The sequence below is a fragment of the Lonchura striata genome, chromosome 23 (genome assembly GCF_046129695.1).
Source record: "Lonchura striata isolate bLonStr1 chromosome 23, bLonStr1.mat, whole genome shotgun sequence".
Lineage (NCBI taxonomy): Eukaryota > Metazoa > Chordata > Aves > Passeriformes > Estrildidae > Lonchura > Lonchura striata.
The window spans coordinates 8997616-9019561 of record NC_134625.1 but is presented as its reverse complement, the minus strand read 5'-3'; the positions used below and the strand labels follow the sequence as shown (position 1 = coordinate 9019561).

Here is a 21946-nt window from a genome sequence, read left to right as displayed (position 1 = left end):
CCACGGGCAGGGGGAGGCTGGGAGGATCCCCAGACAAAGTGAAGAGAGACTGGCACCTCTGGAGGACCCAGGACTGGCATCTCTGGAGCACCTGGGACTGGAATCTCTGGATCACCCCAAGACTGGCACCTCTGGAGCACCCTGAGACTGGAATCTCTGGAGCACCCCAGGACTGGCATCTCTAGAGCACCTGGGACTGGAATTTATGGAGTCCCCCAAGACTGGCATCACTGGAGAACCCCAAGACTGGCATCTCTGGAGCACCTGAGACTGGAATCTTTGGAGCACCCAGGACTGGAATCTCTGGAGCACCCCAAGACTGGAATCTCTGGAGCCCTCAAGACTGGCATCTCTGGAGCACCTGAGACTGGAATCTCTGGAGCACCTGGGACTGGCATCTCTGGAGCCCCCAAGACTGGCATCTCTGGAGCACCTGAGACTGGAATCTCTGGAGCACCTGGGACTGGCATCTCTGGAGCACCTGAGACTGGAATCTCTGGAGCACCTGAGACTGGAATCTCTGGAGCACCTGGGACTGGCATCTCTGGAGCACCTGAGACTGGAATCTCTGGAGCACCTGAGACTGGAATCTCTGGAGCACCTGGGACTGGCATCTCTGGAGCACCTGAGACTGGAATCTCTGGAGCACCTGAGACTGGAATCTCTGGAGCACCTGGGACTGGCATCTCTGGAGCACCTGAGACTGGAATCTCTGGAGCACCTGAGACTGGCATCTCTGGAGCCCCCAAGACTGGCATCTCTGGAGCACCTGAGACTGGAATCTCTGGAGCACCTGGGACTGGCATCTCTGGAGCACCCTCATTGCTCTGGGGGCAAAGCCAGGGCAGGGAAGTGCAGCAGGTCACTGAGCTCTGCTTACCTGTGGCTCCTGCGTGCCCTGTGCTGCAGGCAGGGAGGGATACAGCAGGAAATTTGGGTTATTCCAGTCCTGAGGAGCCTCTGGAGCAGGCAGGAACTCCTGGCAGAAGGCAGGAGTGCCCGTGGGTGCATTTTGGGGGTGCAGAGAAAGGGGTGAGGGATGTGGAGGACACAAGAAGGCAGCCCTGGGAGCAAGGCAGACACCAAACACCCCCCACAGCCCCCACAGGCAGGACAGAAGTTGCTGTAACTCTTCAGCTCACTTTTATTTAAATTCTGTGATCAGTCTTTTCCATCTGCGAGAGCTCTGGTGTCAGTGCCACCAACACATGGAACAGAACCCGTGACATTTCACCCTGGTAACAGGAAGAGCAGCTCCATCTTGGAGGTCTTTCCAACCGAAATGCTTCTCTATCCTACAACACCAGTTCCTCCCAGCCCACTGGATCCCTCTCCACCAGTTTCCAGCTGCACTTGTTCAGTGACCCACGCCCAGCAGTGCTGCTGGATGGCTCAAGCTCCAGAGCAGGGATCTTTCCAAGTCGATTGGCACCGCGTCAGCGGCAGAACACCTCCCCCTGGCCCTGATTCCAGCTCCTGCAATTCCCCCCAGCCATGGGCAACCTTTTTGTGGAGCACAGTGAGGTTCAGCCCTGGCAGCAGGTGCAGGGGAATTTGGGAAGAGCCATGGGGCAAACGCTGTGTGACACCAGGGAAAGGGAGCCAGCCCCGAGTCAGAACCGTTTCCAAGCACGCATTTGTAAAACCAAAACAGTGGACTCACTATCTCTTACTTCAGGGCTTTCCTTCAGGGTTTTCCCCCTTTTCCTAGGGCACAGAGGAATTTGGTGGCGTGTGGCAAGTCCCTCTTGCCATTTTTTGAGATCAATGCAGCTCTCCAGGAGAGGCAGAGAGAACCAAGGCATTCCTAGACTAAATACCTGCGCTGGCATAAGCCAAACTACTGCTTTGAGCTGAGGTTTCTCCTGCCTTTACCTTTTCAAGGAGGATTGAAATGCTTTTGCTTTGCTGCAAGCCCAGTGAAACCCTTTGTGGCAGACTTCTGTGAGCAGCTCACATTCAAAGCTGCACAAGGCAAGCAGAGTTTTTCTGTAACGCTGCAGTTTGTATCCCTGCCTTCCCCTTGCTCATCAAAGCATCATCTTTGTCCCAGACATGGGCAGCAGAGAAAACCACCTGCAACGTGTTCTCAGCCTCCTCTGGCAAGCAATCATTTTGTCTGGCTTCTTTCCTCTTGTGTCTGAAGACCTGAACATATTCCACTTCTCATTTAAATTCCTGGATCTGTCTGAAAGCACATCAGGTGAAGGCTCCAAATGAAACCACGGTACAGGCAGTGCTCTGCTATTCCAGGCATGCAGGTAGGGAAGCTTGGGATGGATTTTTCCTTGCTTTTTCCTCATGGTCAGTGGTGCTGGGTTGATTCCAGGACATCAGAGACCCGTGGGGCTTCCAGCACCTCCTCAGCTTTCCAAAGAGAGGGAGCAAAGGCAGATTTGGCAGATTCAGCGTGGGGTGCATGTGGTGGCTGTGCCTTCAGTTCAGAGCACTGCCAGTTTCCAGCTCTGTGGTAACCCAAGGTGTGTTGGGGAGAAAACCAGAGAGGAAAATGCATTTTTTGAATAGATTCATGGAGCACTGGGGTCCTTTAGTGTGAGGCTGAATCCCCTGGAGACTGGCAGAGGAAATGTGACTACAGATGGTTCCAGAAAGGTTTGCATCAGTCAGGACTGGCAGGATGGGATTGGAAAGTTGTGTGGAGCTCTCTAAGGCTGTGTCCTGGTGATCCTCCCCTGATCCTCTGGGAATGAGGCTGTTCCATGCACCAGCACGTGGCAGCGCTGCTGCTGCCCGTTCCAGCTTGGCCAAAAAATGCATCAACAATTCCCCTTCATCCACTCCTCAGCCAGCCAGGCACCCCCAGGCCTCTCAGCTGCTGTACCCACTTGTCACTTAGTGGGAGGCTCCGTCGCAGCAGGAAAAACCCCTCCAGGGACAGCAATCCCCCCAAAAAAACCTCGTCCTGCTTGAGCACAGAGTGGCAGCGTGCACTGGGGAAGGGCTGGGGAGAGCTGGGGGTGCTTTTTGCCATTCAGAACCCCCGGGAGACCCATGCAGGTGGTGCCATCCCCCTCAGAGCTGTGCTGCCCGGCTGAGCGGGGTGTAAACCCCTGTGCCACATCCAGATGTGTCTGTCAGGCTGCAGGGAAGCAGAGTGACCCAGATGTGCTGCAGCAGGGGGGAGCAGGGACAGGCAGGACGGGGCTCGAGGGGACACAGCAGGGGCAGGGAACAAGCAGAGCTGCTGAGATCCAGCTGGACAAAAAGAAATGGGTGCAGGTGGCAGGGCAGGAGCTGGGCTGGGACACCTGTGTGGTCACAAGTCCCTGACAGGAGCTGGCAGCTGCTGGGAGTTGCATTTCGAGCAGCACTGACAGGTTTTGGGTGCCTGGGTAGCAGGGGAAGGGTGCAGTGCCCACCTCTCCCTCCCACATCCCTCAGCTCAGGCATCCTCACATTTTTTCCAGAGGGATTTGTTGTCTGCAGAACGCCAATTTCCCTGAGGCAAAGCAAAGGAAATGCCCTCTGGCCACAAAGCTTTATCCCCTTGTTCAGAGCCATCCCAGCCATCGCCTCTTCCATGCCATGGGTGAAGCAGATGGGAGTTATCCCTGAAACCAAGCTCTGAGGCAGGATGCTCATTCCTTGTCCTCCCCTTCCTCTTCTTTGCTTTTATATACATTCAAGTGTATATCGATATTTATTTTTATTTTTCCTCTAATACAAGTGAACACAAATGTGATGTGGAGATAAATTCCCTTCTCTAAAACACTTTGTGGCCACAGGAATGTACACGTTTGGATTTACACACCCACACACATTCCAATATCAAAAAAAAAGGTGTAGTCCCAAAACTAAGATGCTTTTATAAAAGTTAAAAGGCCAAATTCCTGTATTGGCTTTTATCCTTCATTAAGAGCAAGGAGATTACCTGAAATCCTGATTTATTCTTCATATTCTGCCTGAGTTAATTTTAAAATTCCAATCAACAGATGTGAGGAAGAGAGGGGGGAAAAGCTCGTGGGGGGCCATGTTAGGCTTTGGAAGGAAAATTAGAGAGAATGTTTTCCTTTATAATTATTTTCTCCTTTGGGTTTCAGGTTATCAGACCTGGTATTTAAAGGATGCTTTCTCCAAATGTGTTGACTCCAAAATATGTCCTCTTTAAAAGAGTCAATCCAAGAGATTGGGAGTGGGAGCAGGAAGGGAAAAGGACAGGAACAAACCACCTAAACCAAGTCCTGATCTCTATTTTTGGGTTAGTTTTGAGCATCTTTTGTTGTAAGCATCTTATGATTTGGTTCAGCAATCTTGGCTCTTTAGCTCTTCACAAAAGAGGATTTGCTATCCTCACTTCTGAGGGGGAAAAGGAGCAGGGGGAAAATAAAAATAAAAAAAAAAAAAGAAATAAAAAGCCACAGGCTCAGCTTTGAGCACTGGCTGTGCTGTCCAACCTCACTGGGCTGGGAACAATCCACACCCGGCTGCTCCGGTGTGGAGAGTGCAGGAATCGACACAGGGGAAAAGCCACAGACACGGGATGGGTTGGGCACATCCCATCCACCACAGGGCAGCTGTCACCCACAGACACATGCACACACAGAGGCAGGAGGAGAAAAGAAAGATGCAGGTACTGGAGGGGACGTGGGAGGAGGCAGAGCGCTCCCTTGAGCGTTAGCAAGCCAGGCAGACACTGGGACTAATCATGGCAATCGCACCCGGATTTAAAAACCAATCAATAAAACGAGCAATGGCAAAGGGAGGGGAGGCTGGGAGGCCTTGGTTGGTTGTCGAGCGACAGGAGAGGTGAAAACCATGAGTTTCTTCTTTTTTTGTTGTTGTTTTTTTCTGTTTTGTTTTTGTTTTTTTTTCATTGTTGACACTTTAAACATACTGTTCCTTAGGACAGATGTAAGGAGCCCGGGAGCCGGGAGGTGGGCAGCAGAAGGAGATGTCGGAATGGTGAGGATAAAGATCTTGTGGGAGGTCTGACAAGGGGGCATAGACATGAGGGATCTTCTCCAGATATCGATCTTCATGTGAGTAACAGCGGGTCAGGTAATCACTCGCATTCGATATCTCTGAGTGACACTTTCCAAAGTTCTGCAAGTAGAGACAAAAGTCAGCGGGTGAAAACTCCGGGATCCACGGCCGGAAAACACACACAGCTCTTCAGCTCCTTGCTGAGACACACAGACAGCAAGCAGGATGGAATATTAACTACTTTACCGAGCTGGCTGCTTCAGGAAAATGGAAACCCAAATGATAAATCCTCATGCTGCAAAGTTTTTGTCTCGCTGCCTGAAATAGCCGGATCGTTGATGAATATGTATGGGTCGGGCATGCTTTGTCCCTTGTCTGTAAATACTCTGCTCTCTGGCCTAAACAAGCAGCCAGCCAAAGGAAGGACAGTTTATTTCCACGCTTTCTAACTCTTTCCACACCTGAGTTTTGGAAAAGAAGGGCTTGAAGGCATCATTAATCTAAGCCAGGCCTGTGCTCTTCCATTTAAAGGGCACACATGTCCTAGCGGGGGCTTGGGATGCAGAACAAGCTTACTGTGCCTTTGTTTACCTGGGAGACAGGAGAGCTGGGCTTTGCCTGTGTGAACAGCTCCCCGGGAAGCCTCGGGGCTGGTTTTGTGAGTCAAATAATCTACAGACAACAAAAAACCACTTCCAAACCCGAGGCTGCTCTGTTGGCCCCGTGATTTTCCCTCTGTGCTGGGCTTGAGGGAGAATCTCCATCCCTCATCCCGGGGCTGTGGCTCCCCAGAGGGTGGCAGCAGATGGGAAGGATTCCTCCCTGCTCCCAGACCTTTTCCTGCTTTGAGAAATCTGCAGGACAACCCAAGCAGGATGGACATTTGTTTTTAAAACCAACCTGAGCTCAGGGGCGCTCACCAGGAGATAATTTCTTCTCCAAGATAATTTATTTTCCAAACAGCACTGGAAAACATTTTGATGCCTGTGGTTTGAAGCAAGTAACTTGCCCTTGAGTCCTTCCTTGTTCCCTTCCAAAATCCCAGGAACAGTCAGTTTAGTGGAAAGGACAAGGGTTTGGCCCTCAGGAGAAAACGCCTGAAGGAACAGAACAATCGACTCAGCTCATCTGCTGCCAGCTCCTGGATGAATATTTCACCAGGATGCTTTAAAAAAAAAAAAAATCCTATAGAAAACAAGGTGTTTACAATAATTTATTGATGGCTCAGACCGCTGGGAGAGGCACAAAGGCAATTTTGGGAACAGTCTGGCTGAGCCCAGTGAGGGAAAGTTTGCCTGAGCCTCAGGAAAACAGCAGCAGTGCTGAGGTCAACCTCATTTTCATTTCCCTTCCACTGGCAAAACTGTTTATCCTACAGACTGAGCTTTTAAAAACCAGTGGTGGAGATGCTGTGCTGGGATCCTAAATTTGGGTGGGCCGTTCCCACAGTTTTTGTCCACTTTAGCCTTTTAATTGCCAAGTGAAAATGTGGATAAGTGCAGCATTAGAGCTCTTTAACCAGGGGCCATGAAAAAGCCTCACTAACTCAACCTTAAATAAATGTTTGCTGTTCTTCTGACCAGCTGATAAAAGAAGTGAAAAGGGGCTCACAGACTGGAAAAATGGGATGTGTAAATTCCTCTCCCTGTACAATCTACTCTTAAGAATCATCACACTCAACAGAATCCCTTTCCACACCTGGAAGGGGGGAAAAAAATGTATTTAGCCATGTTCTCCTCCTGGTTTAATTTTCTGGGTTAAGCTAACCTGAAAGGGAAGTTGCCTTAATTACAGAAATCTAGTAAGACAAAGCAGGCAAGGGGGTTTCTTGCAGTTTGTTATCAATTAAGTAGGAGGGGAGGTTTGTGTGTTTTTTGAGGAAAGCTGAGGATTTGCTAGTGCTGTGTGCAGGTCTGATGGATAGAAAGGTCTCCCAGGAGAGATGCTCAGACAACTAAGTGGAAGGTGAGCGGGGTGTGATCAGGTGGCAGCAGAAAGGGCTGCGAGCCACTCTTTTACAGACTCCTGTGACAATAAATGGGGTCAGCAAAGCATTTTTCTTCCTGCTTATCTCCCAGTTAATGTGGCTGTGAGACAGGTGCCCATGAAGCACTGCCAAAGACACCCGGTGCAGTTTTGTCAGCACTGCTGTTTGCACAGGGGAGTGCAAACAAATCCTCCTTTTCTTGCTGGTCCCTCTTTTGTGCTCACTCCTCGTAGTCAGGGCAGGGCAGCTGGAGAACGTCAGGGCCAAAGAAAGAGAATTCCCTGTCTCCTTTTACCTCTCCTCAGCACCTGAGCTGGGAGCTGCTTTGCCCCTGCTTTGTTCCCTGAACTCATTTCCAGAGTGGCAAAAGGGAGGAGAACAAAACCAGCCCGGTGGTTTTTAACACATTTCGCAGCCGGTGCCCTTTGAGTTCCTTCCCCAGTCCCACTGAGACTTTTCCCCAATCTAATTTATCTTTAACGAAGTTTGAAATTAAATTAGGGATAATGAACTAATTAAATTGAACTGGCACATGATTCTACCACCTTCCCCCACCTGACTTCTCCCACTTGCCTTTGTCTCCAGCATGACTCCATGCAATTCTTCATTATCTGGGTTACATCCTCCCCTCTCAGTTTTATTTCCAAGAGCTTGATTAAAGGGGATGTCAGCAATCTATCCATTTCAGACAGCCTGGCAGATTACCTTTAAACAGGCTTTATTTGATTGAATTAGGGAGCTTTCATTTCTGCCATGACTTCAACTCAACCCTTCTCCATCCCTCCACACCCAATTCCATCTTTTCTTCTATTTGCAGAACATCTCTTTGGGTAGCAGGAGATGTGAGGGCAGGTGACCATGTCCTGCACTTTTAATCATCTTGGAATAATGAGTTCCTACTGGTCTGAAAGTGAAAAACTCCTTCTCGGTGACCTCAGGATCTGTCTGCTATGTTTTTTGGGAAATGTGAAGATTTTACAGGTGAGAGTTGGATGGGTTATGGCTTTCTCTGCTTGGCCAAGCTCATGGCAAACACATTTTCACTCTTATGGAATGTGTTTGCCTGTGTTTTCCCGGCTGGAAAAAGCCCCTGCTGCTCAAAACTCCTGAATTTTTGGGCTGCTACTACCCTGACCCTCTTCATCTGTCAGTTTGGAATTTTGGGCTGCAGCACAGGCTGATGGCCAGGAAGGAGCAGCTGTGCTGAGTGACAGCATCACAAAGCTGCTGTCACACTGTGGACCAGCGAGGGCAGAGGGTGTTGGGTGTTTGGGGACAGAAAATACACTGGGAACCAAAAAAAGAATTATTTCCCCTGGTTTTGGGAGCCTCACATCCTCTCCTCCCCTGGGTCTGAACTCCCTACTCGGGGTATTCGGGGTATTTTTCCACTTCCAAGTTTGGCCATGATTTTAGGGATCTCTGAGCAGGTTCCTGCTCTGTTTGGTGCTTTAACTGTGAGGGAGTTCTTGGATAATCCCTGTCCTGAGTAAAGAACAAGCATTGAAGTGTCAGGAATGAGCAGGAACCAATGGTCCTGAGCTTGGGCTTCTGTGAGGACAAAGCTGAGGGCAAGTGGGCCAGAGGGACTCACCCCTGGGTTCAGGAAATAATAAAAAAAAAGATTGAGCTGAAATTCCCAGAATACAGAGCAAGGAGCTGTGGTGAGGGATGCATTCAGACACATGCAAGTAGTAATGATGCAGAACACTTGCTCAGAATGTTGCATTCCTTCTCACAGCATGCTTTTCTCTTCCCCTGCTGCCTCTGGTACCTACCTGCTCCATGTTCCTACAGCACCCCACCCCATCAATCATCCCAAACATTTCCCTCCTGGCTGTTTCTCTCCCAAATCTTCCTCTCCACCCTTTTGGAGCTGAGGCAGGGCTGATATCCGTGTTTAAAAATGGGAAACTAATAAGGAGACACCTCTTGGCTTTATTTCCCCTGCAATTTGGAAATGGGAATCTGAACCCTGGTCACTGATTTGTTGTATTCTTGATTCCAAGTCTGACAGTTTCCAGCTATTCCTGCTGCAGCAGGGACAGAAATTCCCAAGAAAAACGGAGAGCTGGAGTGTGGGGAGGTGAAGGGGGAGGAAATAATTAAAAAAGCATAAAAAAATTAAATTGCCCTGATCTGTGGTGTGTCTTAGCAGGGAGATTACACCTTCAAAGCACCATATGACTGGCTTTATTTTTACTTCAGAGAGCCTGGGAGGATTTCCAAATTTGGATTTGGAGGATTACTGTCCTTTTGCTGACAATAAAATTCCCCACCCTGGGGAGGACGAGGCGAAGACCTCCCAAGATGGATTTGGGAGCTCTTGCCTTGTTTGGAGCAGTGGGAGCAGCCCAAGAATCTTTTGGGAGCGGGAGGTGAAGACACGAGGGAGAGCGGCTGGTTTCAACCACCCCTTCCTCAGGGCTGGAATTCTCATCCCAGAGAGGAGGCAGGAGGCTGGAAGTGCCCGGGAGCTCGGTGACAAACAGATCCCCACAGGGAAACAGGGAAAAGGGAAAACCAAACCCATCCAGAACTTACTGTCCACTCTCGCTCGTTACGTCTACGAAGACCTTGATCCTCATTCTGGGAGCAGGAGTGGGTGAGACACCGCAAGAGAGAGAGGTTACGGATCTGCTCCGGCCCGGGCTGCTGCACACACTCACCCACCAGGGCTTTTGCTACACCAGGGGAGCTACAGGGCTGCTTCCAGCACGGGAAAACCAGGGAGCAGGGGGGAGAGCAAACTGCAGCAGCCCCTGCCCACCTGGCACCCAGGGGTGTGTGCTGCACCCTCACCCATGGAGTTCCTCATCTCAGGGAGACACTAAACAGGATTGTCCGGGGGGGTTTCATCAAAAGGTCATTTTCCTGCTGCTCATCCTTTCCTTTCCTTCTTTCCTTTCCTTTCCTTTCCTTTCCTTTCCTTTCCTTTCCTTTCCTTTCCTTTCCTTTCCTTTCCTTTCCTTTCCTTTCCTTTCCTTTCCTTTCCTTTCCTTTCCTTTCCTTTCCTTTCCTTTCCTTTCCTTTCCTTTCCTTTCCTTTCCTTTCCTTTCCTTTCCTTTCCTTCTTTCCCCTTTCCTTTCCTTTCCTTTCCTTTCCCCTTTCCCCTTTCCCCTTTCCTTTCCTTTCCTTTCCCCTTTCCCCTTTCCTCTTTCCTCTTTCCCTCTCTGTCCCCACCTCCACTGATCTACCTGGAGTGACCAGGAGCAATTTAAGGACCTGCAAAGCACCTCTCCATTTGCTGTCTTCCTTTTCTCCTCTCCCTTCCTTTAAACCTCAGGTCCTTCCTGCTGCTGGAAATGCAGCAAAACAAAGGGGAAGGAGCAAGGCAGAACCTGGAGTCACCACAACCTCAGGAATACACAGGAGCGAGGGAGAGCTGGAGCCAAGGAGAGGGGCACCAGTGGCATTTCCTTGGCCAAAAACTCTTGGAATCATCCAGAAGAGGTAGGAAAGGAGAGATTTCTCCCTTTCAGGGTCCTGGTGGCTTTAACAGCTGAGAAAAAGCTGTGATTATGAGGCAAAGGTACATAGGAAGAGCTGAAGTCACCCCAGTTTTAGTGGTTTTTCCACTAAAAAAAATCCACATTCAGAGGTTTACTGGAGATGGTCCAGAACAACCAAGTCCAAATCACTCCCTGCCATGGGACCTGAGCTTGAATGAGTTTGGTGACACTTGAAAAGGTCAGGAGAGCAGGGCTCAGTCTATGCCTGGTTTTGAGAAGGAGAACACCAAGGAAAATAATCTCTCCCTCTCTCCCAAGCATCTGAACTTGCCACCTGCACCAACCTGATGCCACGCCAGCCCTGTCACTGTCACATGCAGAGTCCCTCCCTGCCTGTGTCTTATCCACGGAGTCTTTCAGCTGTGGGAGCCTTTAGGTGCTCCCATATTCTGTCACATCCTCTCCCACCTTGTTCTTTCACACATGCACATATGCTCCATCTTCTCTAGAGTTACTTCCACATGCACACAAACCTTTCTTTTTTAAATTTTCCTTTCAATCACTCCCTTTTCCTTTTCCCTCCCCTCCTCGTCCTGACCTGGAAAAGCCCTCTTAGCATCTCTGATTCCTCACAGGTGCTGCAGAAATTCCCTGAACCTGAGCAGGAACTTCAAACCCACCTGGAGCAGGGAGCAAACCCCTGCTCTGCCACCACGCCGTGAACCCTCTCCCCCTTGCCCCACATGCCTGGCTGCAGGAAGCAAAGGGAAAAAACAGCAAAAAGAGCATGCAGAGAGGCAAGGCAAGGGCAGCACCCCCCAAAAAAAAAACCAAAAACAACAAAACAGGGCAGCAGAGAGACAGAGAGAGAGCAGGCAGGGAGGGAGAGACGGGACGCAGAGGCAGCGCTCCAGAGGGAGGGAGGAAGGCAAGGATGGGGGAGCAGTGGCTTTGAGGGGTGCAGTGAGGAAGGCACAGTGCCGTGAGTACCTTGAGGCCAGAATCTGAGGGGAAAGGGCCTAGAGTGGCATGCGCTAGCGTAAGTTGGGCTGGATGGTTGCATACTCGACTAGGTCTCCGCCAGCAGGGATGGAGCTCCGAGGGCTGGGTGACGCGGCCAGAGCCGACGTGTCCAGCTCTGCATACTGGACATCACCGTCCTTGTTGCCAGGGTTCTGGAGAGAAGAGAGCAGCAAGGCGGTGGGGGGGACACGAGGGAGGAGTGGGGGCGAGGTGGGGGGTGAGGACAGAGGGTCCGTGCAGATGGTGAGGGGTGAGACAGGACACGAAGGGGGAAGAAAGAAGAAAAGGGTGAAGAAAACAGGGGAGGAGTAAGAAAAAAAACAGTTAAAAAGAAGGAGGTAGGGAGGTAATGAATAATCAGTCAGGTAAAATCCCAAATCAAAGCAAAAGTCCCCCGAAAGCAGAGCTGAGTGAGCCAGCACTCCCAGCCACCGCCCCTTTCACTGGGGCTGCTCCCAGCAGCATCTCACTGCTCTGCTCTCCCACTGAACCCCTCTGGGATCAGCATTTTCCTTAGCTGGGGCTGGATCAGTGACTTCAAACCTTTCCCTGCACCTGAGCTGTCAGTTCTAACCCAGGAGTTTGGGATTCCTTGCAAACTCAGGTTTGGGGAACGTGAGTGAAAATCCTTGGTTTGAAATTTGGGGTTTTGGGAAGGAGATACTGGGAAGGAACAGCTTTAAAGCCAAAACTCCAAAGGCATGGCCAGAGGGGAATGTCAGTGTTGTTCTGCCCCAAAGTGGGGACGCTGTGGAGTGCTGAAGAGCCTCGTTTAGCACAAGGCTTGGCTGCACAGCTTGGCACTGCAGTCTGCCTCTGCAGCACGGTTTTGTCATTATAACGGGGTCTGAGAGATGCTAAAAGCATCCTCCTTTGGCATGGAAATATTTATGGGTATTCCTTCACTAAGCAGGCTTATCAGCAAGGACTGCATGAATGGAATATTATCCAATTTGTCTGGTCGTTCCTACCCAAACATCTTTCATGCAGATAACAATGGGAGAAGCCTGGAAGGCAGGAGAGCCCGGAGCTGGTGGCTCAGGGGGGAGTGAGGATCACCAGGAGGAGCCTTGGTGCCAGCAGCCACGGTGTGAGGGGGATCCTGGCTTCTTTAATCCTCGCTTTTGGGGCTTCTTTCAGTGCCAGCATTAGCCAGGCATCTGCTGAGCCTCTCTGAGAGGAGAGAGGTGTCTCTTGCAAACAAAACAGCTTTCCAGTCTCTCTCTCCCCTTTCCAGAATGGCTGCACCGCATGGCAGCGGTGCAAAAGGTGTTTAATTTGAAAGTGTTCCTCTCCTCTGTGTTTGGAAGTGTCCTCAGCCGCCTAGCAGCTGTGGCCGAGCCGTTTTTAGAAGTTTATAGCCCTGTAATGAGCTGGTTGAGTGCCTGTTGCTGGAAGGGGCTGTTCACTCAGTGATTATCTCTGCCTGCTGCGCTGGCCCGTGCCAGGGCTTGGCTCCCTGATCTGCCCCTCAGCCACAGGGATGAGGGGAATGGAGGGGAACGGGGCTGCAGCAGCATTCCCAGAGCTCAGCAAAGCTGGGGGCTGGGGGAGCAGAGGGCTGGAGGTCACCTCTGTCCTGCCCTTGGTGGCCAGATGGCAGTGGCGAGTTGCTGGCATGCAAGCAGCACATCCTACGGAGCCTCTGCTTCGTGTCTGGACCTGGAATTTGGACATTTAGGAAAATTAGCAATGCCAACTCCAGCTTCAGACCTAAATCCAGGCCTTGCAGAGCTCTCTCCTCCTGAATTTTGTGTCTCAGCACCTTCCTGGAGGAAGCCAGACTAAGTTTTATCTCCTCATTTCTCCTGCCTACTTTGCCTCACCCCTCTCCTGCTTCCTTCCCACAGGAGGTGTTTTCTCCATGGATTTCCCTTGCTTTCTCCCACTCCTGGGCTCGCTCCTGCTCCTTGCTGCCTGTTTGGAGCAGAATTTATTACAATATCAATAATGTGCCTTGTATACAAGGCCCAGCACTGCCTCACGCAAGCGCTCGGTGTAAATCATCACCACCGGCACCCCGGTAATTGCCCTGCAAACCCAGAGAAATTATTTTGTTGTCTGCAGCAATGAAACTTCCCCTTCTACCTGTGCAAATGGGCCCTGCTGACACGGACACTAATCACAGCTGTGTTTGTGCCTCCTCCTCTCTCTGGCTCCTGCTGCCTCTCGCACACACAAAAGCACTGGCAGAGCACACCTGCCTTCACCCCACACACCTGGAACACGCTCTCCTGCTTTGATATCCTCACTGTTACCCCAAAACTGCCCAAAAAAAACCCCTGCAGGCAGCTCCTGCCCCCCTACACCACCCCTGCAGCCTGTCCGTGCCACTGTCCTTGGGCAGTTTGGGGCTGTCAGATCTGCGTTGGCTTTGCAACACCTAAAAACACAGATTCCTTCATGGCTCTGCTCCCTCCTGCATCCATCCTGACCCTGCAGACGTGCCCCAGCCTCTCCCTTTGTCCTGGTCCACTGCCAGCACACGTCCACACGCACGTCCCTGCACACCCTCCTGGAGGTTCCTCCTCCACCTGCCTCTTTGATTTCCTCCTGGCATTTCTCCCATTCCCCCCTCCCTCACTCTTTGCCATCTCTAATCACTCCCTGACTCCCATCCCAGTGCTGTTAAACCGTCGTGGCTTTCATGCCGCCTCGTGATCGATCTGCTTTATCCCAAATTACGAGGTTTTGCACGATTCGTTCAAAGCTGAACGCGCCCGCCCCGTTTTCCTGCAGAATCTGCTCCCTTCCACTCTCATCTCCTTCACTCCCCTCCCAAAGCCAAATCTGCAGACGAGGCACAGGCAGAACAAGAATATCCTGCCTTTCTGCCGTGCCTTTCCCTCTCGGGGATCCCAGAACCACGGATACCCCGGAGCAGCCGCCTGCATCTGCATTGTGAGCAGCTGGGAGCAGGGCTGTGCCAAAGTGGGGCTGGCAGGGAGCAGGGATGCGCTTCCCTCCTCATCCTCCAGCTGGCCCAGCCCTCAGCTGAAGGACTGGGCAGGTCTTGCTCCATCCCATGGTGGTTTTGCTAACCACTGCTGTTCCCTGGGGCTTCCCACTGTGACATCAAACGGCAGCTTCTGCAGCGCTTTAAGGGTGAAAAAAAGTGATGCAAGCCACTTTTTTTTTTCCCTGCAGGGAGGAAGGCAAAGCTTGTTCCTTTGCAAAGCGTGGCCGGACAGCCCAGCCCAGCCCTGGCCTGGCTGAGGCAGCACGTCCTGCCTGTGTGACCTGGGAAGAATGCAGCAAAATCAGCACAAGGACCAGCCCTGTGTCCCTTGGCAGCCCCAAAGTGCACCAGGCAGCTGCCTGCCCGAAGGATGCAGCGATTCAGCGAGGAATGGGAGCAGGCTGCATCCTGCTGCTGGGGCAGGGAGCCAGGACACGGCGCAGGTCCGTGCCAGGCCAGGGACAGGACTCTGCCACAGCTGTGCCAGGCCCCTGCCAGGAGCTGCAGCCCCCCAGACACCCCGTCCTTGCTGCAGAGCCAGTTCTTGGTGGGCCTGATAGTAAAAGGGGTTTAAAATCATGGGGGTTTAGGATTAACAGGAAAATAAGCTTAGTAGGCCCTGGAAAAATAAATACATTAAGCACGTGAAGAACTAGTACTTGCTAGAACTGCAGCTGTGTAGCTAGTACATGATAAATGATATAATTGTTAGACGTGATGGTTGTTTAGTAATTAAATATAATTACTGTTTAATCATGAGAAACTGTGGTCAGGGATCTAAGAAAGATCGTGAGAAACTCATGTCAATGTATACAATAGAACAATATAAGTTTAATAATTAATATGTAAGTTATATAAGGATAGAATTTAAAATACGTTCCGCTCGAAAGCCGTGTTGGAGTCAGATTTGGGTCTGTAGCCCTGATTCCCAGAGCTCTCAAAAAAACACCTGCAGATAATCATATCCTGTGATTATTTGTGTTTCTGAATGCTGACAGGTCAAGTGAAAGGAGATCTCCACAGTCCATCACCCTCTGGCTGAATCCACGGGTGAGGAGCGACCGGTGCCAGGCCTGGGACACGGAAATGCCAGGCCTGGGACACGGAAATGCCAGGCCTAGGACATGGAAATGCCAGGCCTAGGACATGGAAATGCCAGGCCTGGGACACGGAAATGCCAGGCCTGGGACACGGAAATGCCAGGCCTAGGACACGGAAATGCCAGGCCTAGGACATGGAAATGCCAGGCCTGGGACACGGAAATGCCAGGCCTAGGACATGGAAATGCCAGGCCTAGGACATGGAAATGCCAGGCCTGGGACACGGAAATGCCAGGCCTGGAACACGGAAATGCCAGGCCTGGGACATGGAAATGCCAGGACTGGAACATGGAAATGCCAGACCTGGGACATGGAAATTCCAGACCTGGGACATGGAAATGCCAGGCCTAGGACATGGAAATGCCAGGCCTGGGACATGGAAATGCCAGGCCTAGGACATGGAAATTCCAGACCTGGGACATGGAAATGCTTCTCCGGCCAGGATGGAGAGCAGCAAACTCTGTTGCCATGGTTACGGAGCAGCAACCCATCAGGCCCCATCTCGCATCGCTAACTCAGCCACTTAATTAACTGACTGCTCGTTATTTCCCAAAATGAGCTCCTCCGTCCTCCCGCTTGCCTGAAATGCAGCTTTCAGATGCTTTTCAAGCAGTGGTCTCGCTCCAACATCCTGTGCTTCATTTAAAACTCAGCAAGGAGCAGAAAGAGCTGGGGAGCAGCCCCAGGGCTGAGGGAGGGCTCCAAGGGGAAGTTTTCCTTTAGGGATGAAGTCAGTAGGATCACATCCACCCAGCTCAGCACAGAACTGTGCCTTTTGATTTCCAGCACCCCCGGCTTCAGACTTGTGCCAGCCAAAGGTCACTGGGCCCTGTCCTTCCATTATCTGCACAGGAGCACACGTGGCAGGGTCACTCTGGGATGGACGGGGCTATAATTAGTGATGTTCATAAAAAGTTACTCCAGTCTGGGCTGATGTTTCTGCACCTTTCTCCAGGCAGGGAGTTGACTCTGCTGAAGCACCGGGCTGCGTGTGCAGTGCTCTGAACTCCTGCTGAGGAGGAGTTTGGGAGAGACCCGAAGGATTTACAATGGGATATCTTGTCTGCTGTGGCAAAAAATCCAGAGTATCCCCATGCCATGGGGTGAGGGAGGGAAAGGATGCTGTCCAAGGCCTGGCAGGGGGATGGTTTTCTGTTTTCTCATCAAAAACTCACTCTGATCTCACCTGTTTTCTGTTCCCTACGCCTTCACATCTAACATGCCCTCACTCCTTGCAAACCAGCCTTTCCCATGTGACTGCCAGCATCTCCTCCTGACCCTTAATCTCTCCCCGCTGCTGCTGCCTCACATTAACATCTCCCATCTGAGGCTGAACAAATCCACACACCAGAAAAAAAAAAAAAAAAAAGAGGTTTAAATAACTTGTTGTTGTCAAGTGAGAGTCAAACGCTGGCACGCTCTGCCCTGCAGATAATTGCTTTGTGAAGCTCTCCCTGCTGCTTCCCTCAGCTGCAAACCCCAACAGGGGCTCCTTGCAGGAGCTGAGTGTGGGGTAGGTGGGTTGCAGGTAGAGAATTCGGGGTGGGCAGGGCATTTCACCCATCAAGGCACAGCTGTGGGACCTCTGGAATCAGGGTGAGCTGGGATCAGAGTGTGGCGGCTGCTGTCCTGCAGGATGGGAGAGCCGTGGGTGCTGCGTGCCAGGTGGGGTGCCAGGCAGTGCCACTGTCACCCTGAGCTCCTTACCAGTGTGTCGCTGTAGGGAGAGGGCTCGGGGGCTGCCGTGTCGTAGTAGGGAGTCTGCAGAGGGAACTTCTGGATCTCCTCCTCGTGTTTCATGTTGTCCAAGTGAACAACCTGGAGCAGGGGGGACAGGAGAAGGATGAGAAGAGCAAGGGTTATCCTCTGGCACAGCTTGGGGCAAGCTCTGCTTCAGGTGACACCACAACCCAACACCAACCCCTTCAGACTCCACTGTCCACCAGAGGGGCAGAGCAGAATCCAAATTATAGCTTTTAATTAATGCTAGACTTGGAATTCTGGGGGGACGAGTCACAGACTCACAGAATCACAGAGTCATAGAACAGTTTGGGTTGGAAGGCACCTTAAAGATAATTCAGTTCAAACCTCCCACTGGACCAAGTTTCTCAGAGTCCCATGCAACCTGGCTGTGAAAAATCCTCATTTTCTGCCCCTCAAACTCAATTCAGGAACTTCTTTGCTCTTGCAAGCCCCATTTCCCAAAATCCAGGCACTGTGGACGCTGCTTGGGATCAGTTTTCCATGCCAGAGGCAGGAATTTGCAGGTTTTTACCTGGATGTCTTCTGGAGTCAGGTGGCTTTTCGTGTCCTGTTTCCTCCTTGGTGGAGGGGCAGGTTTGTGGGATGGAGGGAGGTCAATCCTGCAGGGACAGGAGAGGCTGCTGAGTGAGAAGCAGGAGAAAAGGTTCTGCTGCTTTGATGTGCCCAAGGATTTGATTGTGTTTGTCACCAAACTGCCAATACAATCACACAGATTATCCTCAGGAACTCCCCCGTGCCCTTTGTCTCACCCCAATTAGAACTGTTCATGGAAATAAACTCCCTCCAAGCGTTCTGTCCCTATTCCAGGCAAATCCCCGTGTCCGAGGGCAGATCCCGAGGCTGCAGCTGGGATAACTGCAAACCATCCCTTGGGAGGTGTTTGTGCCACGGCTCTGAGGTACCAGAAAGCGATAAGGAGGTGATGCCAGCCCCAGCCTGGCATTTCTCTGCCATGCCAGCCCTGCCACGGCTTCCCGGGAGGAGTTTGAATCCTCCTCACGGCCACGCTCTGCCAGGCAGGGACATTTATCCCCGACCCTCGCCAAGGATCAGCTCTTACCCCAGAGCATTGGGATTGGCAGCCACGGTAATCCCAGCCTGGAGACTGTCTCTGCACATTCTGTTCACATGCACAGATGTGTCTAATCCTTTTACAAAACTTATTAAAACTCTGATCCACTAATTAGCTGGCTGCCCCCCTCCCTTCTCCCCGTGCAGGCTCCACGGATCTGATGGAGATGGGCGCCTTCCCTTGGATTCCAGCGTGGGACTGGAATGTTCTGGTGGCAGGGAGGGCAGCACAGGTCCCCGGGGCTCTGTAAAACATTGACTTCGTGGCTCTGCAGAAAAGAAATGCTATTACCTTCGGGATCAGCCTCCACAATAGAGGCAGCACCTCGGCAGAGCCGGGCACGGTTGTGTTTCTATTCTCAGCTAAAGTGGCTCTTCCCTGAGCCTGGTGGAGGGCCATTGTGGGAAGTGGATTGTCAGAATGCATCTCCATCACAGGCCCGCTGCTGTTGATGCAATTTCACCTTGTGGTGCTGGTTTTTGTTGTTTGTGTGCCTTTCTGCCTCTCCTGCCGCTTCCCCCGCTCCTCTCCCGCTATCCTCCAGTGCCCTCTCTCAAATGGGATTAAATGGAGCACAAAATGTGCCCAAGGTGTGACAACAATGAGGTGGGGGGTGGGGGAACATAAAAGCAACCTCTGGGTGCTGGGCTTTGCCTCCCCTGCGAGGCGGGGAGGGAGGAGGTGAAGAGCTGGTGACAAGATGGAGCTGTTCAGCAGAGCCCTGAATGCTCCTGGAGAGGTTCCTGCTGCACAAAGGGACCTCCACACCACCCAGTTCCCTGCCTGGGATCTCGGCTGCCCTGTGCTGAGCAGAGCAAAGCCCAGCTCCAAAGAGGAGCCCCTGTGCTGGCCTCTGTCCCTGCTGTTGACAGAGTTTATGTCACCCATAGTTGCAAAACGGCAATGCTGGTGGATGTGAAGCCTTTCCAGACACTTTGGGATGCATTCAGGGGTGCTCAGGATCTAGCAGAAGCCCCTCTCTGGTGGCAGGATGGGATTCAGTCTCATTCAGGAGCCTAAAGTCACTGGGAAAGGAGGAAGAGGATCCTCCTCTACCCACGGAGGGGCACAGTGGCACCGAGCCCCTGCCCCAAGGATGTGCCACAGCAAATCCAGCACCTGGTGGAGCATCCCTGTGCTCCAACTCCCACTTTGGGCTGTGCTAAGAGCTCAGAAACAGCAGCCAGCAGGATGGGAAGCACCGGGAAGCCCCAAGGAGGGGAAGCTGATAGAGGAACGAGACAGAAGCAGCAGGAAAACATTTTGCCAGCAAGTTGTGCAGGTGGAGGAAGGGCCAGAGGTGCTGTCCCCCATCCCCAGGGACCTGCAGTGGGGTGGGCAGTGCTTGTGCCACTCACAGGTCGTGGTCCGTGCTGGAGCGGCTCTTCTGCTGCCGCCTGTAGACGATGATGACGGTGACGGCCACGCCGATGATGAAGGCGGCGGCGATGACGCCTCCCACGATCCCGATGATGCCTCCCGGGGCACTCTGAGGTAGTGGCTTGTCTGCAACACACAGGGAAGCACGGGGGAAAGGGTTAGGACACCAAAAACGCAGTTGGGGTGGTGCGGGCACCGCCAGGGATTCCAGGAGCAAAGGTGAGGATGAATCCCGGAGCTTGCCCCAGTGTCCCTGTGACGTTCCCACCTCACACAGCCCCCTGAATATCAGCTAGCCCAGAGATCCAAGGCTGTGAGGGGAGGAATATCAGGAGATGGCAAAGATTCCCAAAAGAGGCTCTTACCCCGAAATACATTGATTCAGCTCTCTTTATTCTGTGATGTCCATGTGGAGAGAGGGGCAAAAGAGAACAGGAATTGTCAGGGGTCTGTACAGACTTTGGACAGGGTGGGCTTCCCTGGCTCTCCTGTTGGGGCAGGAAGGAGGGTCCAGGGTTATCTGATCAGAGCCACAGGGTCCCGGGGAAGGGGGCACAGGGTGCCCAGGAGCGCACTGTGACATCCCTGCCCAGCAGCTCCATGGAGGGAGGCAGATCCTATTGAAATGCACTGCTCAGAGCTCAAGAGGAAGAGAAATCGTGGCTACAATTGTGTCTCCAAGAGTTAAACACTTCCTCACTCCGCTCTGCAATTTCATCCTCAGGTGTTTATTCCTGGATCCGCTTTCCTGCCTTTGTTCAGGCCTCAAAGGAAGAAGGGTTTAGGGAATAAAGGTGCTTCCAAGCATTCATGTGGGCCTGCTGCTTGATACTGTTGAAGTATTTTGAAAGCCTTCTGCTGGGCTTTGTCCCAGCGCCCTCACTGAATTCCTGGTGCTGCTGGAATGTTCTTGAAACGAGCTGAGGAGCAAAAGGAGCAATGCTCAATTGGTTGAGGCGCAGCAGAGGTTTGTGCACCCCAAATCCTTCCCAAAAAGAGACGTTCTGAGTGCAGGATTTAGGGGCAGGAGGGAGACAGACCCAGTCTTGCATTTCGTCCCCTGCTCGGTGACCTGGGCCAGCTCCTTGGTGACAAACATGGGCCTCATCCAAAGGAAACCCATCCCGATGGGAAAAGCGCTTTGAAACCTGCGATAAAAGGATTTAATTTGCTCTACCTTCCAACCTAATTAAACTTGAAAACCAGCTAATTGGTACTTTGTACTTACAACTCAGGCAGTGATGAAAGGAGGAGATAATTGGGATGGAGGAAGAAGGAGGAGGAGGAGGAGGAAAAGATATTCAGGGGAGGGGAGCAAGACAGGGATGAGGGAACAAGGGGCTTTGTAGAACTTGTCTGTCACATCTAATTTTTGTACTTTTCTTAATGCCCTGGCTACTGGGTGCTCTTAGAGACCAGACTGGGATAATTGATCTTATTCTGCAACAATTTTGGCTTTGGGTACCAGAATCTTCCCTAAACTACCCATCCCCAAGGCCTCTGAATTAGGCCTGCTTTCCACGTGCAAAGTAGTAAAACGAAATGCATGTGGCTATAAAACATCTGCACACATTCCCAAACCACACAGGATGACGAATCCAGGATTTTTCAGGGTGAAAAACCTGCCTTTAACTCCCACTTCACCTCCAGGGATGCAGCACTTGCTTATCCATAAACCCCCCCGTGCCAGCTGCAGTCTCAAAAGGGCTGTGCTGGATCATTTCCAAGTGAGTATTCCCAGATCTCCCCTCCCAGCCAGCCTTCCCCAGCTCTCAGATTTGCTGCTGCCAGCCAGGAGTGAACTCAGGTGTGCAAACATCTCCCTGGGAACCCCCCCTGCTCCGCTCCACCCCACATTGCACAGAGCACCGGAGCTCCCAGCCCCACGCTGGGAATTGCTCTGACACCAATGTCCCATTCTTCCCTTTCCCACAAAATCCTGCTTTTCTCCTGCCAAACTTTGCCACCCCAGCCTCCCCCTGCCTTCCCTGCTCCTCATGAAGAGCTCCGAGCTCTGTTTTTGGTGGCAGGACGCTGGAGCCATCAGAACCCGCGGTGGCAGCCACTTCTCTTCCCTCCTCCGTAAGCCACAACACCTTGTGAATAATATTTGTGCCTCCAGACATCTCTCTCACAGCTGACATCTCACTGCAGAGCCCTCCCAGGCCAGAATTTGGGATTGTGGCTGTAAAGAATGTCCCAGTCACTTTTTGGCTGGGGCGTTTCTGTGATGGATTGGCCCCTGATGGCTCTCGGGATGGCAGG

General features: G+C 51.9%; 1 protein-coding gene across 1 annotated transcript; it reads right to left on the bottom strand.

Moving 5' to 3' along the window:
* Positions 1-1120: 1120 nt before the first annotated feature.
* On the bottom strand, positions 1121-20804 carry LOC110475957 (uncharacterized). Its single transcript, XM_077788079.1, has 6 exons — positions 20732-20804; positions 19660-19807; positions 17741-17828; positions 17173-17283; positions 9476-9520; positions 1121-5064 (listed from the first exon to the last, which is right to left on the bottom strand). Exons 1-6 carry the CDS (start codon positions 20802-20804, stop codon positions 4846-4848), a joined length of 684 nt encoding a protein of 227 aa, XP_077644205.1. The 3' UTR covers positions 1121-4845.
* Between the last annotated feature and the right edge of the window lie 1142 nt (positions 20805-21946).

Excerpts from the sequence above, each read along its gene's own strand:
- LOC110475957 (XM_077788079.1), bottom strand. The coding sequence starts at position 20,804 with ATGGGTTTCCTTTGGATGAGGCCCATGTTTGTCACCAAGGAGCTGGCC. Across the intron at positions 17,829-19,659 it reads TCCAGCACGGACCACGACCT|GATTGACCTCCCTCCATCCC; the intron begins GTGAGTGGCACA and ends CTGTCCCTGCAG. Across the intron at positions 17,284-17,740 it reads TGACTCCAGAAGACATCCAG|GTTGTTCACTTGGACAACAT; the intron begins GTAAAAACCTGC and ends CCCCTGCTCCAG.